This window comes from Maniola hyperantus, chromosome 9 (genome assembly GCF_902806685.2).
Source record: "Maniola hyperantus chromosome 9, iAphHyp1.2, whole genome shotgun sequence".
Lineage (NCBI taxonomy): Eukaryota > Metazoa > Arthropoda > Insecta > Lepidoptera > Nymphalidae > Maniola > Maniola hyperantus.
The window spans coordinates 11,240,853-11,260,092 of NC_048544.1; the positions used below are offsets into that span (position 1 = coordinate 11,240,853).

Genomic DNA, 19,240 nt, shown 5'->3' on the forward strand with positions numbered 1-19,240 from the left:
TAGTAAGTAAGTAGTAGGTACCTATCTAGTATCTACCCAGTAGGGAAAAGTATTGTTTCAAAAAGTTTAACTTTAATTAACTAGAAATACGTTACATGAAAAAGAATTTGGTTTAAAAGTGGCGGACCGAACCGTGGGCACTATTTTTTTAGTTCCGCCAGATATTTATAACTGTCGGTGTATTTCGTGGCGCTTTTCCATCAACTGTCCGGAATAAAGTACGGCCGGTCACCTTCAGCGTTTATTTGGAAAAGGCAAAATATGTACAGAATTGCGCTAATTTTTGGTTTATAGGTAGCTACCTACTTTTCCTTGTCTATTTTTTTTATATGTTCCTTATTAAGCTCTAGAAACAATGGCGGATCAAAATTTTCTGAGAACCGAGACTATTCGAATCACTTTAACTAGTTACGGCACGCAATATAATAACACTAGTTTATGCTCGCGATTTCATCCGCGTGGACTATACAAATTTCAAACCCCTATTTCTTGGTGTTGAATTTTCAAAAATCCTTTCTTAGCGGATGCCTACGTCATAATAGCTATCTGCATTCTGCATGCCCAATTTCAGCCCGGTCAATCCAGTAGCTTAAGCTGTGCGTTGATAGATCAGTCAGTCAGTCAGTCAACTTTTCCTTTTATATATCTATACAATAATTATTTAGATATGCAGGTCTCCGTCTGAATCCAATAAGAACTAATTTGAATAACATCTTAATTTGCGAGTAAATTATGTTGTTTTAGTATTCCTACAACGTTACTATTATAACAGTAATTAATACCTATTTCTGAATATTAATAATATTAAATTGTATGCCTATTAGAGAGAGAGCCCGTGAGGGCCAGACCTTTCTTATTTTATAAAATCTAAAAGTTTATCTGCGTATATTGTCCCAACTCTCAACACAGGGAGAAACGATCAACGACTATAAAGTTTGGATCATATTGTGGCTTTGTTACGTAAGATTTTATTCGTATTGTTACCTGTTGTCCGCCAAAGAAACCACGATCTATCATCTAAACTTCATAGTCGCTGATCGTTCCTCCCTGAGTTGGGTACAATACGCAGAAATTTTTCAGCTTTATAAAAAAACGAAGTTCTGGCCCTCACGGGCTCTTACCCCGTATTTACTCGCCGGAATTGTAACGTCATTATTTTTAATTAGATTTAATACGCTCTACATGTTCACAATATTGATAGTAAATTATTACGTTGTATCTTGAATATTATGATGCAAATTATGTAAAATTTCGTCTAGAAAGCGTGGAATAAAATATTATACAAATAAAATCTATTAGTTATAAGAAGCGAATTTGGACTATACCTTCCCCCCGTGCCTCGCAGAGCACGTTAAGCCTGTGTAATCTGTGTATGTCAATGTTATCCATCTGATACGTAGTGGTTGCACCTATAGGAGTCAAAATCGTACCGTACGCGGCAGAAAGTAATGTACTCGACCTTTAGAAGGAGATAGCAGCTTTGTAGAGCAATATCTCTGTCGTTCAGACCGACAAACGTCAAGTACCTATAGGTAAAGCCCTTTCATATTATGACACCCCCACTTGGTATAGTAATCTTACTTTGAAAGTTGGAAATATTAATTACTAGTTCATGAACACATTTTAATTCTTTTTAATGATGTAACTTCAAATTCATGGTTTTCCAATTTTTCCCTTTACGTGTGCTTAAAAGACCTACCTACTTGCCAAATTTTATGATTCTAGGTCAACGGGTAGGTTGAACCCCTATGGGGTTCTTGACAGACGCGAGAGACAGACAGACAGACAACGAAGTGATCCTCTAAAGGGTTCCATTTTTCCTTTTAAGATAGGTACGGAACCCTAATAAAAGTCTAGTTAAAACTAATGCGGGTGTAAAATCAACGTGTAGTAAGTTAGATGGATGTGTAGTACCTACTGTGAGTTGTACCCGAAAAGTCCTAATTTTGGTTAGTTGAAAATTGTACTTAAGCTCGTGTCAATATACGGGACCGCAAGCTTTTAGGGGCTGCTTAAGAGGGCGAAGTTCGGTGCTTTCGTCATACAAACATAGTTGGCTGAAGCCGCGGGGATCAGCGCGGGAAGTTAAAATTAAAATTATGACAGTGCATAGTCGATATATTTTTGAAAATTTATTGTATGTCCATAAAACATAAATAAATTCAAGAAAAAAGTGACTGTCATAATGTAAATACTAGAAATAAAAATAAACTTGTAATGCCCACCTCATTTCATTTGTTGGAAAATCTATAAGTTTTTATAATAAGCTTCCAGAAGACATATTGGAGATGTCTCTCAACAAGTTCAAAGTTTTCATAAAACGTAAACTTATTGACAAATCCTGTTACAATTTAAAGGATTATAAATGATAAAAAAGTTTGGGAATGAGTTGCTTAACAGCCTTGTGATAGTTCTAATTAGTTAAATTGATTTTTTAAAGTGGTGGATAATAAAAAGAATACCCGGCTGAGTTTGTTGTGGGCTCTTCTCAGACCTGGGCGCTTTTGGAACCCTCGTAGCTTTAGTTTTAAGCTCGCGTAAAAATTATCACCACTATATCATCATAACAAATGCAAACCGACTATCAAAAAGCGTAATTTTTTTAACCTACTTTGAATAAACGTTTTGACTTTGACTTTAGTATTAATCCTTATCAAAATAAAATTGTTCAAGTGTTTAATTTAGACCAAAATTGCTCTTTGTATCATTTCATTTAGATTAATATCTTAATATCTTAGGAGATATCACGAAATTAAAATAATGGCGACGGCCGCGGCAGTCCATACGTGCAACGCGATTATGTCGCAGTGCGATTATTATTGGAGGTAGGTAGTAGCTACCTCCAATACCTCACGGAGACGGGCTACTACGGATAGGTTACTTTTTGTCCTGGAAAATCAAAAGTTTCCACGGCGAAGCCGCGGGGATCAGCTAGTATTCTACATAATATTGTAAGCTCTCACTTTTTTAAATGTTTCCTCTCAGATAACTTTTTGTACCTGAGTTCTCAAATTAGGTATTCCTGAATTCAAAAGTTTCGAACAGATGACGCCTTACTTATTATCATAGAACGGTCATTATCATACATTAAAATTAATTTTTGACCAATCTGAAAATTTTAGGGATTTCTACCTTACGCAATAAATTACGCAAAATGATTTGAAAAGTTACGAGAAAATTAAAAAGGTTCCAACTTAGCTGTCGTATTTTTTACCATCCCAATGTTTTACTAGCAACGTATTCGAAAAAAAGGGTTACGGATATACGAGTAACTTTTCAAAATTGTACCTACTTTACAGCAAAAGTTGTTCAGTAGTATATACAGAACAAGCTTGTAATGTTGCCTTTATACTATATGCTAGCTTATGCTCGCAACTTCGTCCGCGTGGACTACATAAATTTGAAACCCCTATTTCACCCCCTTTTGGGGTTGAATTTTAAAAATCCTTTCTTAGTGCATGCCTACGTCATAATAGCTATCTGCATGCCAAATTTCAGCCCAATACGCCCAGTAGTTTGAGCTGTGCGTTGATAGATCAGTCAATCAGTCAGTCAGTCAGTCAGTAAAGTCACCCTTTTCTTTTAGATTTACCCTTCAGAGGTTATTCTTAATAGTATCTTTAAATTATTTCTGAATGTCTTCATTCATAATAAGTAGGTACCTACTTATCCTCTTTTCGTTCTAGTGCCACCTCTCACCGAAGATTATTAAAGGCTATGTCGCAGCACTATACTACGACCTAAAGTAGATATTGCACAACTGGCGAAGGTAATCCAGGATATTCCACCTTCAGCCAATCACAAAAGAAATACGATTTTCCTATTACCGCTTCCAGTTCAGTAAATACCATGTCCTAACGATTTTGTTGATTTATTTACTGATCAAGCGAATCGAAGTCTCCAAGTCAGTTGGGCTTAGATAATTTGCAATAACTATCCATTAGTCCGTCTGTCCATCTGTTTGTCTGTCAAAGCCTCATAGCTTCTGCTTCTGCTTCTTATGAGGAAAGCGCCTGCCTGATTTTTTCTGCAAAAACTTGATGCTTGTCAAGTAAGTCCGAATTATGGTCCTTGGATGTAATAAGTAATAATTCTTCAAGGTCCGAATTCATAGGATTATTATTACTACAATCTTTACTAGAATTATTATAAGAAGTTAATTTATTACAGTAAGTCTATTATCCAATGAGGGTACTATCGGTGATTTTTTGCGTACATATCTCTCTAAAATATCTGAATCTTTGCCCACTATCGTCAGGTTCCTGCCATGGTTTTTCAGCATCTGCAATATACATTCAATTACAAGTTTATCTTATAATATGGAAACTTTATGTTAAGAACTTTGACTATTATAAATAAACCAGTATTTAGTTTTACTTTTGTGTATTTTATAATTTCGTTTAAAAACTTATGATTAGGTAGACATGATCCAGCTCTGTAATCCTGATGCTATAATATTATGAGCCTAGCCTATTGCCAACGTAAACTGTGAGGGCTAAGAATCTGCAGATTATGAATAATTTATATTGTAGGTGCAAAAATATAAGACTTTGAACTACGGGATCGTAGTACGGCTAATTCTACACAATTCGTAAGGACTGACCCTGTATTGATTTAACTGTGTAACTTTTCATGTTGTCACTTCATTTACTTGCTCTACAGATTTTTTAATTCTGTAAAACTGAATTTTTAACGACCTTGACGATTTTTAATCATATTAATTTACTAGCTTATGCTCGCGACTTCGTCCGCATGGACTACACAAATTTGAAACCCCCTTAGAGATTGAATTTTCAATCATCTTTTCTTAGCGAATGTCTATATCATAATAACTATCTGCACGTCTTTCAGCCGATCCGTCCAGTAGTTTGAGCTGTGCGTTGATAGATCAGTCAGTCAGTCAGATTTTCCTTTTATATATATAGAAAATACTTTCTCTTGAATACTTACATCAAAACCATTCCCGCCCTTGATAATAAAATTGAACGTTGTAACTTGATACTCCTCTTCTGGATCTAATTCTACAAATTCTTCTCCTTCTTTAACGAATACTTTGATTGTTAGTGTATCTCTCAAGTTTAATGTTACACGCAAACCTAGAAAATAAAGAAAATTTAATAGATTCAATCAAAAGAATTCCTTGTGAACATTCTTTTTATAAACAGGTGGAAAAGTACTGCCACACACCTGATACTCCATACACGTGAACTGATTTAACTTTCTATTACTACTACCGGAACACCGACCTGTCCACACAAGATTTGTGTGTGCATGTGGGTAATGGCAGGGCTAAGGTCTAAGCAAAGCCAATCAAGTGGGACAAGGATAACTCTTGGTACAGCTACGCTTTTTTTTTTTACAATAAATAATTTTAATTTTAGGCAGGCATTACCTTTGCATGTGATGATAAATTTGCGGGGGAGTGAGTATTGCTTCGTAACGTAGTAATAGTTAGTATTCTGTGATAGTATCATCTATACCTACCTACATTTCTGCAGTAGGTATCAGAGAAGCTATCAATATATTATTTCCGGCTATTAAAAAATTTGTTTATCAGCATCTTGTACCCTATATCGTATAGTGTATGGGGAAACGCTTTGCAAGGAGAAGACTTTACAATTTGCATGTGCAACATTTTATAATGAATAAAATTTCATTAAGCTTACCCCCTACTTGAGGCATCCATGGTCCTTGAAACGGGTTCGCAACCCAGTAATTGCCCATGCAGTTTCTGAAGGCATCTATCAAATATTTTCCTTGAAGTGCAAAAGTTGCTGCCGTATTAGTAAAAGGTAAGACATTGATTACATCACCTCTTGTTATATCTGAAACATTATATTCTTATTTCATAGAGATTTTAATACTTAATACTATTTAGATAGTTGGTATACTAGATATGGTGTGCCAAAAAAAATGAAAGTTCTTTTTGTGCCGATTCAAAGGGGCCCGTCAAGCATACCAGAACCTAAAATTGACAATTTGCCTCAAAATGTCGCGTTGACAGATATCTCATTAACACTTAGTTCCGAGTACGCTCATATGACACTCACTGCTACTATCAGCGCCAAAATGGTGATGATAAAGTTGTTCCAAAATTGCGTCATCATTCGCAGATTACCTACTATGTAAATAGTATTATTATTAATTTTATCAGTGTCTCGTTTTGATTCATTTACTTTTTTATATATATTTTTATACGCTTTAATATTGTTTGTATTTATTTTGTACCATTAAAAATATATATTTACCTCCTTTAGGGATTGATCCTCGCATCATATTTCTCAACAAGAACGCAACGTGAGTTAAGTTTGAGACATGCATTTCCTTTGTCTGAAAATTCGTAAGAGAAAAATTTAGTGAAAACTGGTTTCTTATGCTACGTCTGTGACTCTACCACCTCGGTTCGGTCTTCTACATAATTATTTATTCATATTTTATTTTAAATGAATATTATTTTCACTGACTTTACTTAAATACTTGTTATTTCAAAACCAACATAATGATATTGTACATGTAATTAATCTATTATCCTTTTTTAAGAATAAATTTTATTTTATTTTGTTTAATACATAATAAATAACTAATTATGTATTATATTTTATTAATTAGATACTCACGGCATCTAGCAAGGCATCAGCTACAAAATCGCCGATAGCACATTCCTGTGAACCACAAGGCCTAGCAAGTAAATTATCTTCTACGGAACCCACTTTTTCATTAACGAAAGTGTGCAATTTCTCACTGAAGGGTTTTAATATAGCTTTTATTTCTGGGTCTGTAAAAAAAGTTTATAGCTTACCTATATTTTTATTTTGCTAATTTTGTTGAAGTTAATGCTTATAATTACCAACACTTTACCTTGATAAAACTAAAATGACGATTTATCGTATTAAAACACCCAATAGTCCCTGACTGGTCGAGATGGCCATCGGGTTATGAGCTGGGGGGACGCCCCGCAAATCCGCACGTCACCCACACTCGCCCGCATCGTGTTGGCGCAAGGGCTGTGCGGGTGGGCGGGGCGTTCCCTGCCCGATTGCCATCTCGATCTGTCGTATACTATAAGTACGGTCGACATGATGTTGAAATGAACATACCTTCTGGAATAGATCTATTAAGAAATACGGGTTCACCACTAAAATCTTTCATATTTCCCATTTGGTCGAAATACACGGTAAGATTCCCGAGATACTTTGTAAAACTAGCCGCGGTTACTATCAGCACCTATTAATGAAAGATAATAAAATTAAAAGAAATATAATAAAATAACTTAAACTTACGAAATAATTAAATTTCAAGGTTGTTGATAAAAAGACGCAGATCCAGCAGGGTGATTAAGTATACCTAACTCAATGTTTAAACTTCAATAGTCAACACTGAATGATAGTAGCCACCCATCTGAGCTCATTATTAAGATTGGTTAGTTCTTCATTGAGTGCTATTAAAATGATTTTTCGTAGACAACCTTCAAGGGATTATAAATTCCTTGAAGGATCCCTTGATCACTGAGATAGCGAATCACCCGCTTGATCAAGATCAACTGAAATATAAAATGTTTTACATTGGTTCGGCACCACTATCGAGATTCGGCAAATGAATCTATCTTATCTTTCCGCTAATTTATGCTAACCCGAATGTAGTTCAGTGTTGAGTCGGTATTTGCCAAGTCCCGGTAGTGGAACCGAACCATCAGTGTATTTTAATCACTATCATAATTTACGAACGTTTAAAAGATAAGGTTTTTATTGTGAACTAGCTTATGTACTTCGTCCGCGTGGACTACAGAAATTTCAAACCCGTATTTCAATCCCTTAGGGGTTGAATTTTCAAAAATCCTTTCTTAGCGGATGCCTTCGTCATAATAGCTATCTGCATGCCAAATTTCAGCCCGATCCATCCAGTAGTTTGAGCTGTGCGTTGATAGATCAGTCAGTCAGTCAGTCAGTCACCTTTTCCTTTTATATATTTAAGACTAGCTTAATGCTCGCGACTTCGTCCGCGTGGACTACACAAATTTCAAATCCCTATTTCAATCCCTTAGGGGTTGAATTTTCAAAAATCCTTTCTTAGCGGATGCCTTCGTCATAATAGCTATCTGTATGCCAAATTTCAGCCCGATCCATCCAGTAAGTAGTTTGAGCTGTGCGTTGATAGATCAGTCAGTCAGTCAGTCAGTCACCTTTTCCTTTTATATATTTAAGACTAGCTTAATGCTCGCAACTTCATCCGCGTGGACTACACAAATTTCAAATCCCTATTTCACTCCCTTAGGGGTTGAATTTTCAAAAATCCTTTCTTAGCGGATGCCTACGTCATAATAGCTATCTGCATGCCAAATTTCAGCCCGATCCGTCCAGTAGTTTGAGCTGTGCGTTGATAGATCAGTCAGTCAGTCAGTCAGTCACCTTTTCCTTTTATATATATAGATAAAGAAAACTTTGACTTTAATGAGTATTCTTACTTCATGGTCTGGATTTGCTTCAGTTTTGACCAGGACAGGATATGGTCCTTCAACGTGCTCCTTGCTGGGTGAATTTCCATTCCAAAGAAGGCTGTGGGAGTGCCCGCCTATTATCACATCGATATTTTCACCCACTGAGCTTGCTATTTTCCTGGAAAGCGTTAGTAGGTAAATAATATATTACATATTATGTTCTGATCTGATATAAAATTATCTCGATATATTATATACCTCATAAAACATACATCGATTTTCTCATAAGTTTTGTCAGTTTGGCGCTAACAGCTCATAATAAAAAGTGCGTAATTACCAAATTTATCGTGAACTCTTTAAAAACGATCGTAACTTTTGTCTTTAAAACGCGACAGATCGAGATGGCATTGATGGGACGTCCCGCACACCCGCACAGTACTCGCAGTAACCCGGTGCGGGATAGCGCGGGGACTTTGCGGGTGTGCGGGGCGTCCCCCCGCCTCATACCCCGATTGCCATCACGACCTGTTGCGAACTGTATTTTTGATTACTATCTAATAGATGATGCCCGCGACTTCATCGGCTTGGATATAATTTTGTCCGCGGGAACCATGGATTTTAGGAGATAAAAGTAGCCTATGTGTTAACTCAAGGGACAATCTATCTCCATTCCAAATTTCAGCCAAATCCATCCTGTAGTTTTTGCGTGAAACCCGTGAAACATATCAAACTTTCGCCTTTTTAATATTACTGTGTAATAATATTACAGTAGATAGGAAGACAAGTAAGACACTCTTGCTATTATTTTGTGATTCAAACTTTGAGCCGAACAAAGGATACGTCAGACCTCACCTGTCCGACCTCCACAACTCTATTTCCAATGCCATAAAAAACAATCCATACTAATATACCTAAATAATAAAATATGCAAAAGTGTATCAGTATCAGTCTTTCTATTTGTTGAAATTCAACCATTGACAATCAAAGAGTGTATCTACATATTTTGAATACCTACATGGCTTTGACTTCATGATCAACCCATTACCGGCCCACTACTGAACACGGGTCCTCTCTCAGAGTGAGAGGGGTTTAGGTCATAGCCTGCCACGCGGGCCCAATGCGGATTGGCAGACTTCACACACCTTTGAGAACATGAAAATCTCCTAGGTATGCAGGTTTCCTTACGATGTTTTCCTTCAAGCATGTGATATTAAATAGTTTTTAAAAACGCACATAACTCCGAAAAGTTAGAGATGCGTGCCCGGGAACGCCCGACCTCTCGAAAAGAAGGCGGACGTCTTAACCACTAGGCTATCACCGCTTTTGGTTTGACTTTGTCGGTTACCTTTTTATGGCTCGTTCGCCCTTAGCCTTCGCTTAATTAATTTTAATGGATAGGTTATCATAAGCTAGTTTTTATTCAGGAAAATCAAAGAGTTCCCACGAGATTTTTAGAAGTAATAAATCCACGCTGAAGAAGTTCCGGACATCATCTAGTATTTATTGTACTAAAATTATTGTATTATGTTTCATCTAAGTATTTTATCCATATCAAATGGCTCGTTTGTTTGCACAAAAAATATTAGTAGATATTATATTCCATCTCCTCTGTACCGTAACTACCTTTGCATGAACAGAAAAGTACTAAGAAGAATATTTTCGCAAAACTGTTCAGTTTATAACCATAAGCTAAATGCGATATACAAATAACAGTATATATATACGATATACAATAATTTGGAAATTTTTATTCTTCAACGTTATGGATATATGAGATAATTTCAAGATTTATTGCATAAATCATAAGGTTAGAGTATATTGGCATGAAGGATTCTTTATTCTTATGCACCTTAGTCAGCTAAATGATAGGTTTATTGGAAAATATGAGAGCCGGCTACCTACTTTCTTTGCATTTAAATCACCGACAAGTCAACCGAAACGCATAAAATGCTATTTTAAAATATTATGCTCGAACAATTCTCATTTAGATGGAAATCGTTGCTGTAAAGTTAGAAAGAAAGTTTAATGTGCAGTGAGTATTAAAATGTCTGAGTACCTTCTCGTTTACTTTGATGTTCACATTAAGTTTGACCCGCTTTCAATATTTGCTTTCATCTCAAATTATTTTTATTATGCGAAATTAATTAAATTAGATATAGGTAACGTCTTATTCAATGACGGCTAAAATTATGCGACTTTGGAAGCTGTTTAACTGAAATTATAAATACAACTTTGAGTATGGATCTTTAATCTCATGATATAGAAACGCGATTTAATACAATTTCTTACGATAGAAAAAATATCGAAAACTGCTCCTCAAAAACATCTGATTTTTTTAATTTTAATTTAAAACGGTGATTTATTTTTATTATTTGGATGATTACAATTTCCAAAAATATTCTGTATATTTTTTTTCTAACATGGTTTATTTTTAAAAGGCTATAAATAGTTTGATATTCATCCCGTCGCATGCATTGTGTTGTGGCCCTTTCTTTCTCGACACTTTAAACTAGTAAATATATCTCAGAACCACCTCACATTTTTCGCTTGGTTCTGGGGTTCTGGCCTCTTAAACCTTCTAATTTGTTTGAATGATTTTCCAAAGGTCTTACTTGTCAATTGGAAGCCCACAATGAGAGAGCACTAGAATTATATCCACTCCCTGATCTGTCAAATTCTGTGCTTGTCTTTGTACTGCTGCTATCGGATCCAAAAACTTCACTTTATCAGGACTCGATGATGTCTGTTAACAAACAATTAATATGAGGAAGAATTTAATTGATAAATTATTTGTTTAGACAATGTAGTAATTCCAAACAGGCCGTCAACAATATTTTGTGCATAAATCTGCACATTCGTCACGTCACACAATTTTCAGTGTTTATGCCTAATGCGGTGCAAGACGGTGGCGTGTGGAAGTCCCTACAAGAGGCAATGTCCAGCTGTGCTGTGGGTATCTATCGCTTGATGATGATGATACCGGATATAAATTCGTTGAATGACGTTGCTATAGAGCTGAACTTAAGCAAGCTATTGATAAAGTAACAATTACCCTTGTTTCTGTTGTTGTAAGGCCAATGATACCTATTCTTCTTCCATTTCTTTCTAATATAATATGTGGTTTAAATAACCCATTTAATGAAGGTTCCAAACTAGTGTCAATATTCGCTGCTACTACAGGTGCTTGGAGTGCCGCAAGGTAGGGTGCTAGGCCTGCTACACCATCATCGAATTCATGATTGCCGATTGCCTGAAAATAAAAAAGAGGAATCTTATAAAAATGATTTTCGAGGTAAGAGAGTACAAGCCACAATATCAATTAGCATTAATCTTACCTAAATCGTTAACGCACACTATCAGTCATCTATTTAATAATTATACGAACAATATAAATAAATTGTTTTCTAGATAAACTTACACGTCATATTTTTTTACTAGCTTATTCCCGTAACTTCATCTGCGCGGACTGCACAAATTTTGAACCCCTATTTTACGCCTTAGGGATTGAATTTTCAAAGTCAAACATATACTTTCTTAGCGGATGTCTTCATCATAATAGCTATCTGCCTGCCAAATTTCAGCTCGATCCGTCCAGTAGTTTGAGCTGTGCGTTGATAGATCCATCAGTCAGTCAGTTAGTCAGTCAGCTTTTCCGTTGATATATAGATTACCTAATCTGCTATCTAGTTCTCTTCGGCTATATTTTCCTAGCATTAAATATTACATTCCTACATACATACGTTTTAAAAAAAACCTAGATGCAAAAATCATCATTATCATTTATAGGTCTAAACCTGGAAAATCCTTTATGGTAGAATCGTTATTAATAAAGGTACTTACTAGTCTTTTTACTAGGTCGATGAAAATAAACAAATGTTAATTCAGCACAAAAACTTATAGTTGTAAGATTTTGCTAAAAATCGATTTTTCGAGGCTAGACAGCAAATAAAAACACATTAGAAGTATCAAACAGCTATGGATAGGCTAATATTATTTTTAGATGTAGAGAAATCGACCGATTGAACTGGCCAAGGTTTTAGATGAAAAAAAACAGTTGAGCAAACAAATGCCACTGTTGAAATAATTTGAGGTGACGAATACTTATTTAAGAGACGTTTCCCTAGCGCGCTTACAATAGCCCCACAAACGTACAATCAAACTCAATGAAATGTCGTAGACACGTTCTAGAAATTAATATCTGCTAGATTTTCGTACTCGATTGCGTTGGAAGACCCCCCACTAGGTGGACGGACGACATCAGACGAATTGAAAGGAGCCGCTGAATTCAGGCGGTGCAAGATCGTGGCGTGTGGAAGTCTCTACAAGAGACCTATATCCAGCAGTGGACGTCTATCGGATGATGATGATGATGAGATTTTTGTAAAAGTATCTAATTTTAAAACACGTATTCAAAGATTTGGATGTAAATCCTTGAACTTTGAAACTAAACATTTTAACAAAAATCAGGCAAACTAGACATGTAGGTACCTAGGTACATTTTTTTAGAGCCGGCTATATAAGTATAAACTCCTCTTAATTAGTAATTAATCGTTTTTCGTCAACACCAGAAAGATCACAGATTTGTTTGAAGTCCTCTCTGGCGCAGTGGTGAGCCGTGAGCGGCGTGGTCTTACAAGTGGGATCCCCACTAGGGGCAATTTGGGGAAAAATTCTGGTCTGGTTTGAAGCTTTGGCCTTGGCTAGTTACCGGCAAAGACCAAGCTACGGCAAGCTGTGGTTTGGAACATACTACTACCATACTTCTTCTATTCTATTATAGACTGCATCGTCAATTACCAGCCGATGAGATAACAACCAAGGATTTATAACTTATCATTACTTTGCATTATTATTAATGCAAAAGTGTGTTTGTTTGTTGGTTTGCCCTACAATCATGCCGCAATGGAACGACCAAACGACGTGAATTTTTAAATGGATATAGAGTGGAGAATAACATAGGTTTCTTCTTATCCTAGAAAATCAGAGTTCCCACTGGATTTTTACATACCGAAATCCACGCGGATAATGTTGCTGGCATCTAAATTTTAGTCGAATATTATATAAAAATGTGCAGTCACCTAAAACTACTAACATGAGCGTCATTGGGTAGCAAATTGATGAATTTCTGTGTGACATTCCATTTCAGTAACGTATACCAGTAGGTACCCTGGAAGGTGTCTCCAGCATTCAAGAGTAAGGCACCAGGCTTCTCTTTGAGCAGAGTTTTAATCTCGTAGTAGAGGCGAGCAAAACCTCCTAAGCACGAGGTATCGTTTGATTTGCATACTGGATAAAATACGGCAGTTTCTTCAAATCTGCAAACAGAGTCAGAAAAGATCATTTTTAATCGGGCGAATAATACAGTAATCACCATGAACAGCACCACATCGCCGACCAACTACTGAGCATAGGTCTTTTCTTCTTATGTAATTATAAGTATAGATATACCCTAGCGTCAGTGTCATTATCATATTGTAACTAGAGTGAGATAATTCTCGGTTTAAACCCAGCGGCGCTCCTGCGCGTCCCCTGGTGACTGGGTCACGGGAACGCCGAACCAAACCACCGCGACCCAGTCAGCGACATCCGCCGAGGCGGACCTTCCACTGGGGACCCCGCTCACGAGGTCCCCACACCGCACGTCCGAGACGCACCGACCAAGTGCGTGCGCCTCCCGACCCGGGGACCCAACGGCGACAACTGCACACTCCGCGCACGTCACCCGCGTCCCATCCTCCGCCTCGTCCGCTGCACCCTTTGCTAGTCAGGAGAAACCTTCCCCCTGCCAGGTCATTAGCCATGGCTAACAATATCCCCCAAGAGAGATTATTAGCCATGTTACCGGGGTGCACCGGCCCGAATACTACTTTTCCCCTCGGATGCCCGATGCATCCAAAAGGGACCAGCAGAATCCCCTGAATAGGAAACCGACAGTTTAACCTCTAGGCTATTATATAACCATCTAAATATTTTTCTTTTTCCTTACAGTAAGGTACGATCTGCGTCTACACAATAAAATTGATTCAAGGTTCCGGAAAAAAATATGTTATTGTTGTTGTTATAAAATTAACCGGGAAGTACTTCTTGTTATAGGTAGGTATGTTATAACAATGTCTGCACCAATTTCATGGATCGGAAAACATTAGTAGCTAGCAGCTAGGATACAACAAAAGTCACAATAGATAAAATATCGTTTATCACTTTCAATGCATCAACGGAAGTGATGTCTTTTTTGATTAAGTACTTTGTAAGCTTTGTAAAATCAAGGTACTTTGCGGAAAAGGTGAAGCCAGTTTAATGCCAGTTTGACTCTTACGGCCAGTTCTCATACCTAACAGGTTTTTTAGTTTAGACAAGCGCTTGGCTGCAATCAGATCGGCAGGCAAGTGATGATGCACCCTAAGATGGAGCGCTCTTGTCTGGAAGATTCACTCTTGGCTTGAGGGTTAAAGTGAATGACCACTTAAAAGCAAAGTGGGTTGCAAAAGTTGTTATTTTTAGACCTCCATGATTATGGGTAAGTACCTACCTGGTTAAAAGTATAATTTTAGTCCGATGTTAACATATCCTCTTTAAAGTTGTACCTACTTACAAACGTTCATTTGAAAAAAAAATCTTTCTATTCCTGTGCAATCTATTTTACTTTCACTGACGGTCTAAGTTTCACACATGGATGTACGAAGTAATAGTTTGGTTTAACCTTAACCCACTTAATTTTAACTGCCTGTCATGCAGTTGCATGACAGGCAGTTAAAATCAACTAGTTAAAATTAATTAGTTTTCCAGAATACTCATAACTCTTGGTCCAGTTGGACCAAGAGTTATGAGTATTCTGGAAAACTCTAGACCGTAGCACAGTAGGGATATCTACTATTATAATATCTATATTAATAATAGTTATAAAAGTTATCAAAGAGGTCAACATTCATGTAATATTTTATATAGTAATCTTTTTGCTTACGTACTAAAAAATGTACCTAATTATTAATAATAATAATATCGTTATTTTCACACATTGATTTTACAAAATAATAACAAATGGGAACGATGATCCTGCAGAAGTATGAACTGTGTTGCAGTGATCATTTCCCTCCTCATACAATAATATGACAGTATTTAACACAGACTACAGTACTAAGTAAAACGAATAGTTACCTATTTATTAATATTATGAATAAGGAAATTTAATTGGTAATGAATACTATGTATTATCTATTACATATTTAACTGTTAAATTAGTTAAGGCGAGTCACCGAGGCGGGCAGCGCGGCTTTGAAGTAAACCGCTTGGCAACGCTCAAATTCTGTGTTTCAAACGTTAAATTTGAATTTAATAAATTATGGAAGTCCAGTTGAAAACCAAAATTTAGCAGGTTCTCTTAGGTAGTACTCTCAGGTAGTACTTATAGACAAATATTTCCATATAAAAATTATTTGCCAAGTCAGAAATTTTAGTATTAAATAATTCGTTTTAGACTTTTATTTCGGCTTATTTCAAGATTTTATTTGATCGAGTGAAGTACTTCCTATTGTGTATCAAAGTAGTACATTCTTTAGACAATGTCTTTAGGTATATTGTATATTTTTAGCAAGGCCATTATTTAATAGTAAATACCTAAAACATTTGATCTAGCAAACCAGTTTTTTCCACTTAGCCTCGGTAACTCGCCTTAATACTTAATTTCCTTCAAAGATAGTTAAAACCAGATTTCACTATTCGCTGACCACATGTTTATAGGTACGGACCTTATAAAGTAGAAATTTTAATCAAGCCCTAAATAAGTATACAACTTTCTATATTAGTAAGTATGTAGGTACACCTTGAAACTTCTTTTAATTTATCGAAAGCTTTACAGTACGCGGCCGAAAGTGATGTACATCGGACTTTAGAGTGACATTTCGGCTTTGTAGAGCGTTGTCTCTGTTACTCGTACCTATATGACGTTTTGTCGGTCTCAACGACAGAGACCGTGCTCTACAAATCTGCTATTATACTATATCTCGTTATAAAGTTCGATGTAAGTACATTACTTACGGCCGCGTACTGTAGGTACCTAAGTACGTTTTGTTAAGAAAAGTGAACTTCATAATTAATAATTAAAAACAAAAATAAAAGCCTTCATATAAGTTAGTCTGGCGGTTTTTGCGTGATCTCACAAAGAAACAAAATATAAACAAACATGCAAATTAACATACCTAACAAGTTTAATTTTACGGCATAAGGAAACCAAAGTTCAATGACAATCAAATAACAATTCAATGACCTACCCATAATGTTACGTTCCGACTTCCTTGCCCAAGAACTAAGATTTTTAAGTAGACTACCTCTACAGCAACAGGATTGTGGAGTTACGAAATACTACTTAACAACTGAGAGAGAGCCAGCGCATGCCAGACCTTCGTTATTTTATAAGTACAAGCTGAAAGTTTATCTGCGTATTGTCCCCAGCACTGGGAAGAACGCTTGTTTGGATGTTGGTTTGGATCATGGTGGCTTGAGGAGATGTATAAAAGTCTTCGTCAAAGTATAAAGTCTAATTTTTTTATATTATCATGGCAACCCCCTGCCAGACACCCTTAAAAAGTTTAAAAGTTTAAAGGTTTCTAGCAGGGGGTTGCCACGACACTAATTATCTGGCAATGCATGACGTGATTTCTAATATTATTCCGAATAAAATATTAAAAAATAAACTATAGTTTCTTTGACGCAAGATTTTTTACACCTTTATTACCTGTTATCTCCCAAAACCACCATGATCCAACAAGCCTTCCAGTGTTGGGAACAATACGCAGAAAGACTTTCATTTTTTATAAAGTAACGAAGGTCAATCACACGCTGACTCTTAGTCCAATAGTTTAATCCAACCGGTCGCGATGCATTCAGTTATGTATTGTCATGGAAGCAAAATTCTTGTGCGAAGTTCCATAAAAATCAGTTCAATAGACTTTAACTATGTAGTTTGAAACTACATCTCACCTTGTCCTAACCCCTAATACGAAACTTCTTTCATTTCGTAGCTCCACAGCTAAATAATAAAAAGAATATAAAACCGGCCAAGTGCGAGTCAGGCTCGCGCAACGAGGGTTACGTACTACGGTCGTATTTTTTCGACATTTTGCACGATAATTCAAAAACTATGATATATAAAATAATTAAAAATCTGTTTTAGAATGTACAGGTGAAGACCTTTCAAATGATACCCCACTTGATATAGTTCAAAATTGAAAATACTAATTATTAGTTCATGACCACAATTAATTTTTTTTTGTGTGATGTAATCATAAATTCACGGTTTTCAGATTTTTCCCCAAATGTCAGCTATAAGACCTACCTACCTGCCAAATTTCATGATTCTAGGTCAATGGGAAAGTACCGTAAGTAGGTTTCTTGGCAGACCGACAGACAGACAGACAGACAGACAACAAAGTGATCCTATAAGGGTTCCGTTTATTCTTTTGAGGTATGGAACCCAAAAAAAGTTAAATCTTTTATATTGATACCTACCTACTAGACTTAGTGATTTCATTCGCATTGATTATGGCTTTTTTTCATCTCGTGGGAGCTTTGGTTTTTAATTCCGGCGTAAAAAATATCCTATATGCATCTCCAAGACAGAAACCATATCGGTTCCAGACTTCATTAATATAGGAGTTCAGCAATTGAGCGGTGAAAACGTAACAGCCAGACGGACATTCTTAAGCATTGGAGAATCCACGACCAAAATGGTAACAGGAGAGCTGTTGCAGAGGCGGATTAAATGTCAAGAGCGCCCTGTGACCTCATAGGCGCCCCTCTAACAGCCATATTAAAAAAATTACTAACTTCGAAAGAACGAGGAATCGTCTCATTGCATAGCCTGGTAGTTGGTGATTATATTTATTTATGTGGACGAGTGAAAAACATCACGTCATGACACTTTGCTATTTAAAGAAGAGGCAGTTTCGGTCACTCCAAGATAGTAGGGATAATTAGGTAGGCCAGGTAATGGAACTCTACATGATCACCTGCGCCCCTTCTTAATCTCGCGCCCCTAGGCACGTAACTAGTTTGCCTTAGGGATAATCCGCCTCTGAGCTGTTGATAACAAAAACCTTCCTCACCTCGCGTGAAAATCATTGTAATGCACTATATCCAATCTAAACAGGTCATTCTTCAGCACCGCGCCGTTCACACAAACACTAAACACAAAAGAAAATATCACAAACAATAGATACATTTTCAAATAAACGAGCATTTATTTTTACGCTAAAAATTTATCATAGTTATCTCCTGTCGTAATAAAATACGAACAGAAAAAAACGTCTGCTCTAACCGTGTGGTTAAGTACTACTAAATTATTCACCACGTGAACTCGTGAGCTACTGCATAGTCAAGATTGACAGATTATGGTCTGCCCACATTTAGGGGTATCTTTCACAAGGTCATTTCAGCAGGTCAAGGTACGGGGCGACTTCTTCCGCGTGGATTACCTGCACAAATTTCAAACCCCTATTTTTAGTTGAATTTTCAAAAATAAATGGTTAAATTTTCTTAGCGGATGTCCAAGTTATAATAGCTATCTGCATGCCAAATTTCAGCCCGATCCGTCCAGTGGTTTGAGCTCTGCGTTGATAGATCAATCAGTCAGTCAGTCAGTCAGTCACCTTTTCCTTTTATATATTTAGATAAGATAATGTTGCATCCACTTAAATTTATTGAAATACGTTCAGTGTACGGAAATCGTCCAGTTCCAGTTTTATTACTTACTAGCTGATGCCCGCGGCTTCGCCCGCGTGTATATAATATAGCCTATGCCACTCAGGAATA

General features: G+C 36.5%; 1 protein-coding gene across 1 annotated transcript; it reads right to left on the bottom strand.

Annotated features, from left to right (window-relative positions):
- Nucleotides 1-2,117: 2,117 nt before the first annotated feature.
- Nucleotides 2,118-18,746, bottom strand: LOC117985354 (apyrase-like). Its single transcript, XM_034972050.2, has 11 exons — nt 18,535-18,746; nt 13,527-13,749; nt 11,487-11,684; nt 11,047-11,177; nt 8,462-8,612; nt 7,098-7,224; nt 6,618-6,775; nt 6,249-6,330; nt 5,667-5,825; nt 4,951-5,096; nt 2,118-4,282 (listed from the first exon to the last, which is right to left on the bottom strand). The coding sequence occupies exons 1-11, from the start codon at nt 18,666-18,668 to the stop codon at nt 4,157-4,159; spliced, it is 1,635 nt and encodes a 544-aa protein (XP_034827941.1). The 5' UTR covers nt 18,669-18,746; the 3' UTR covers nt 2,118-4,156.
- Nucleotides 18,747-19,240: the final 494 nt, after the last annotated feature.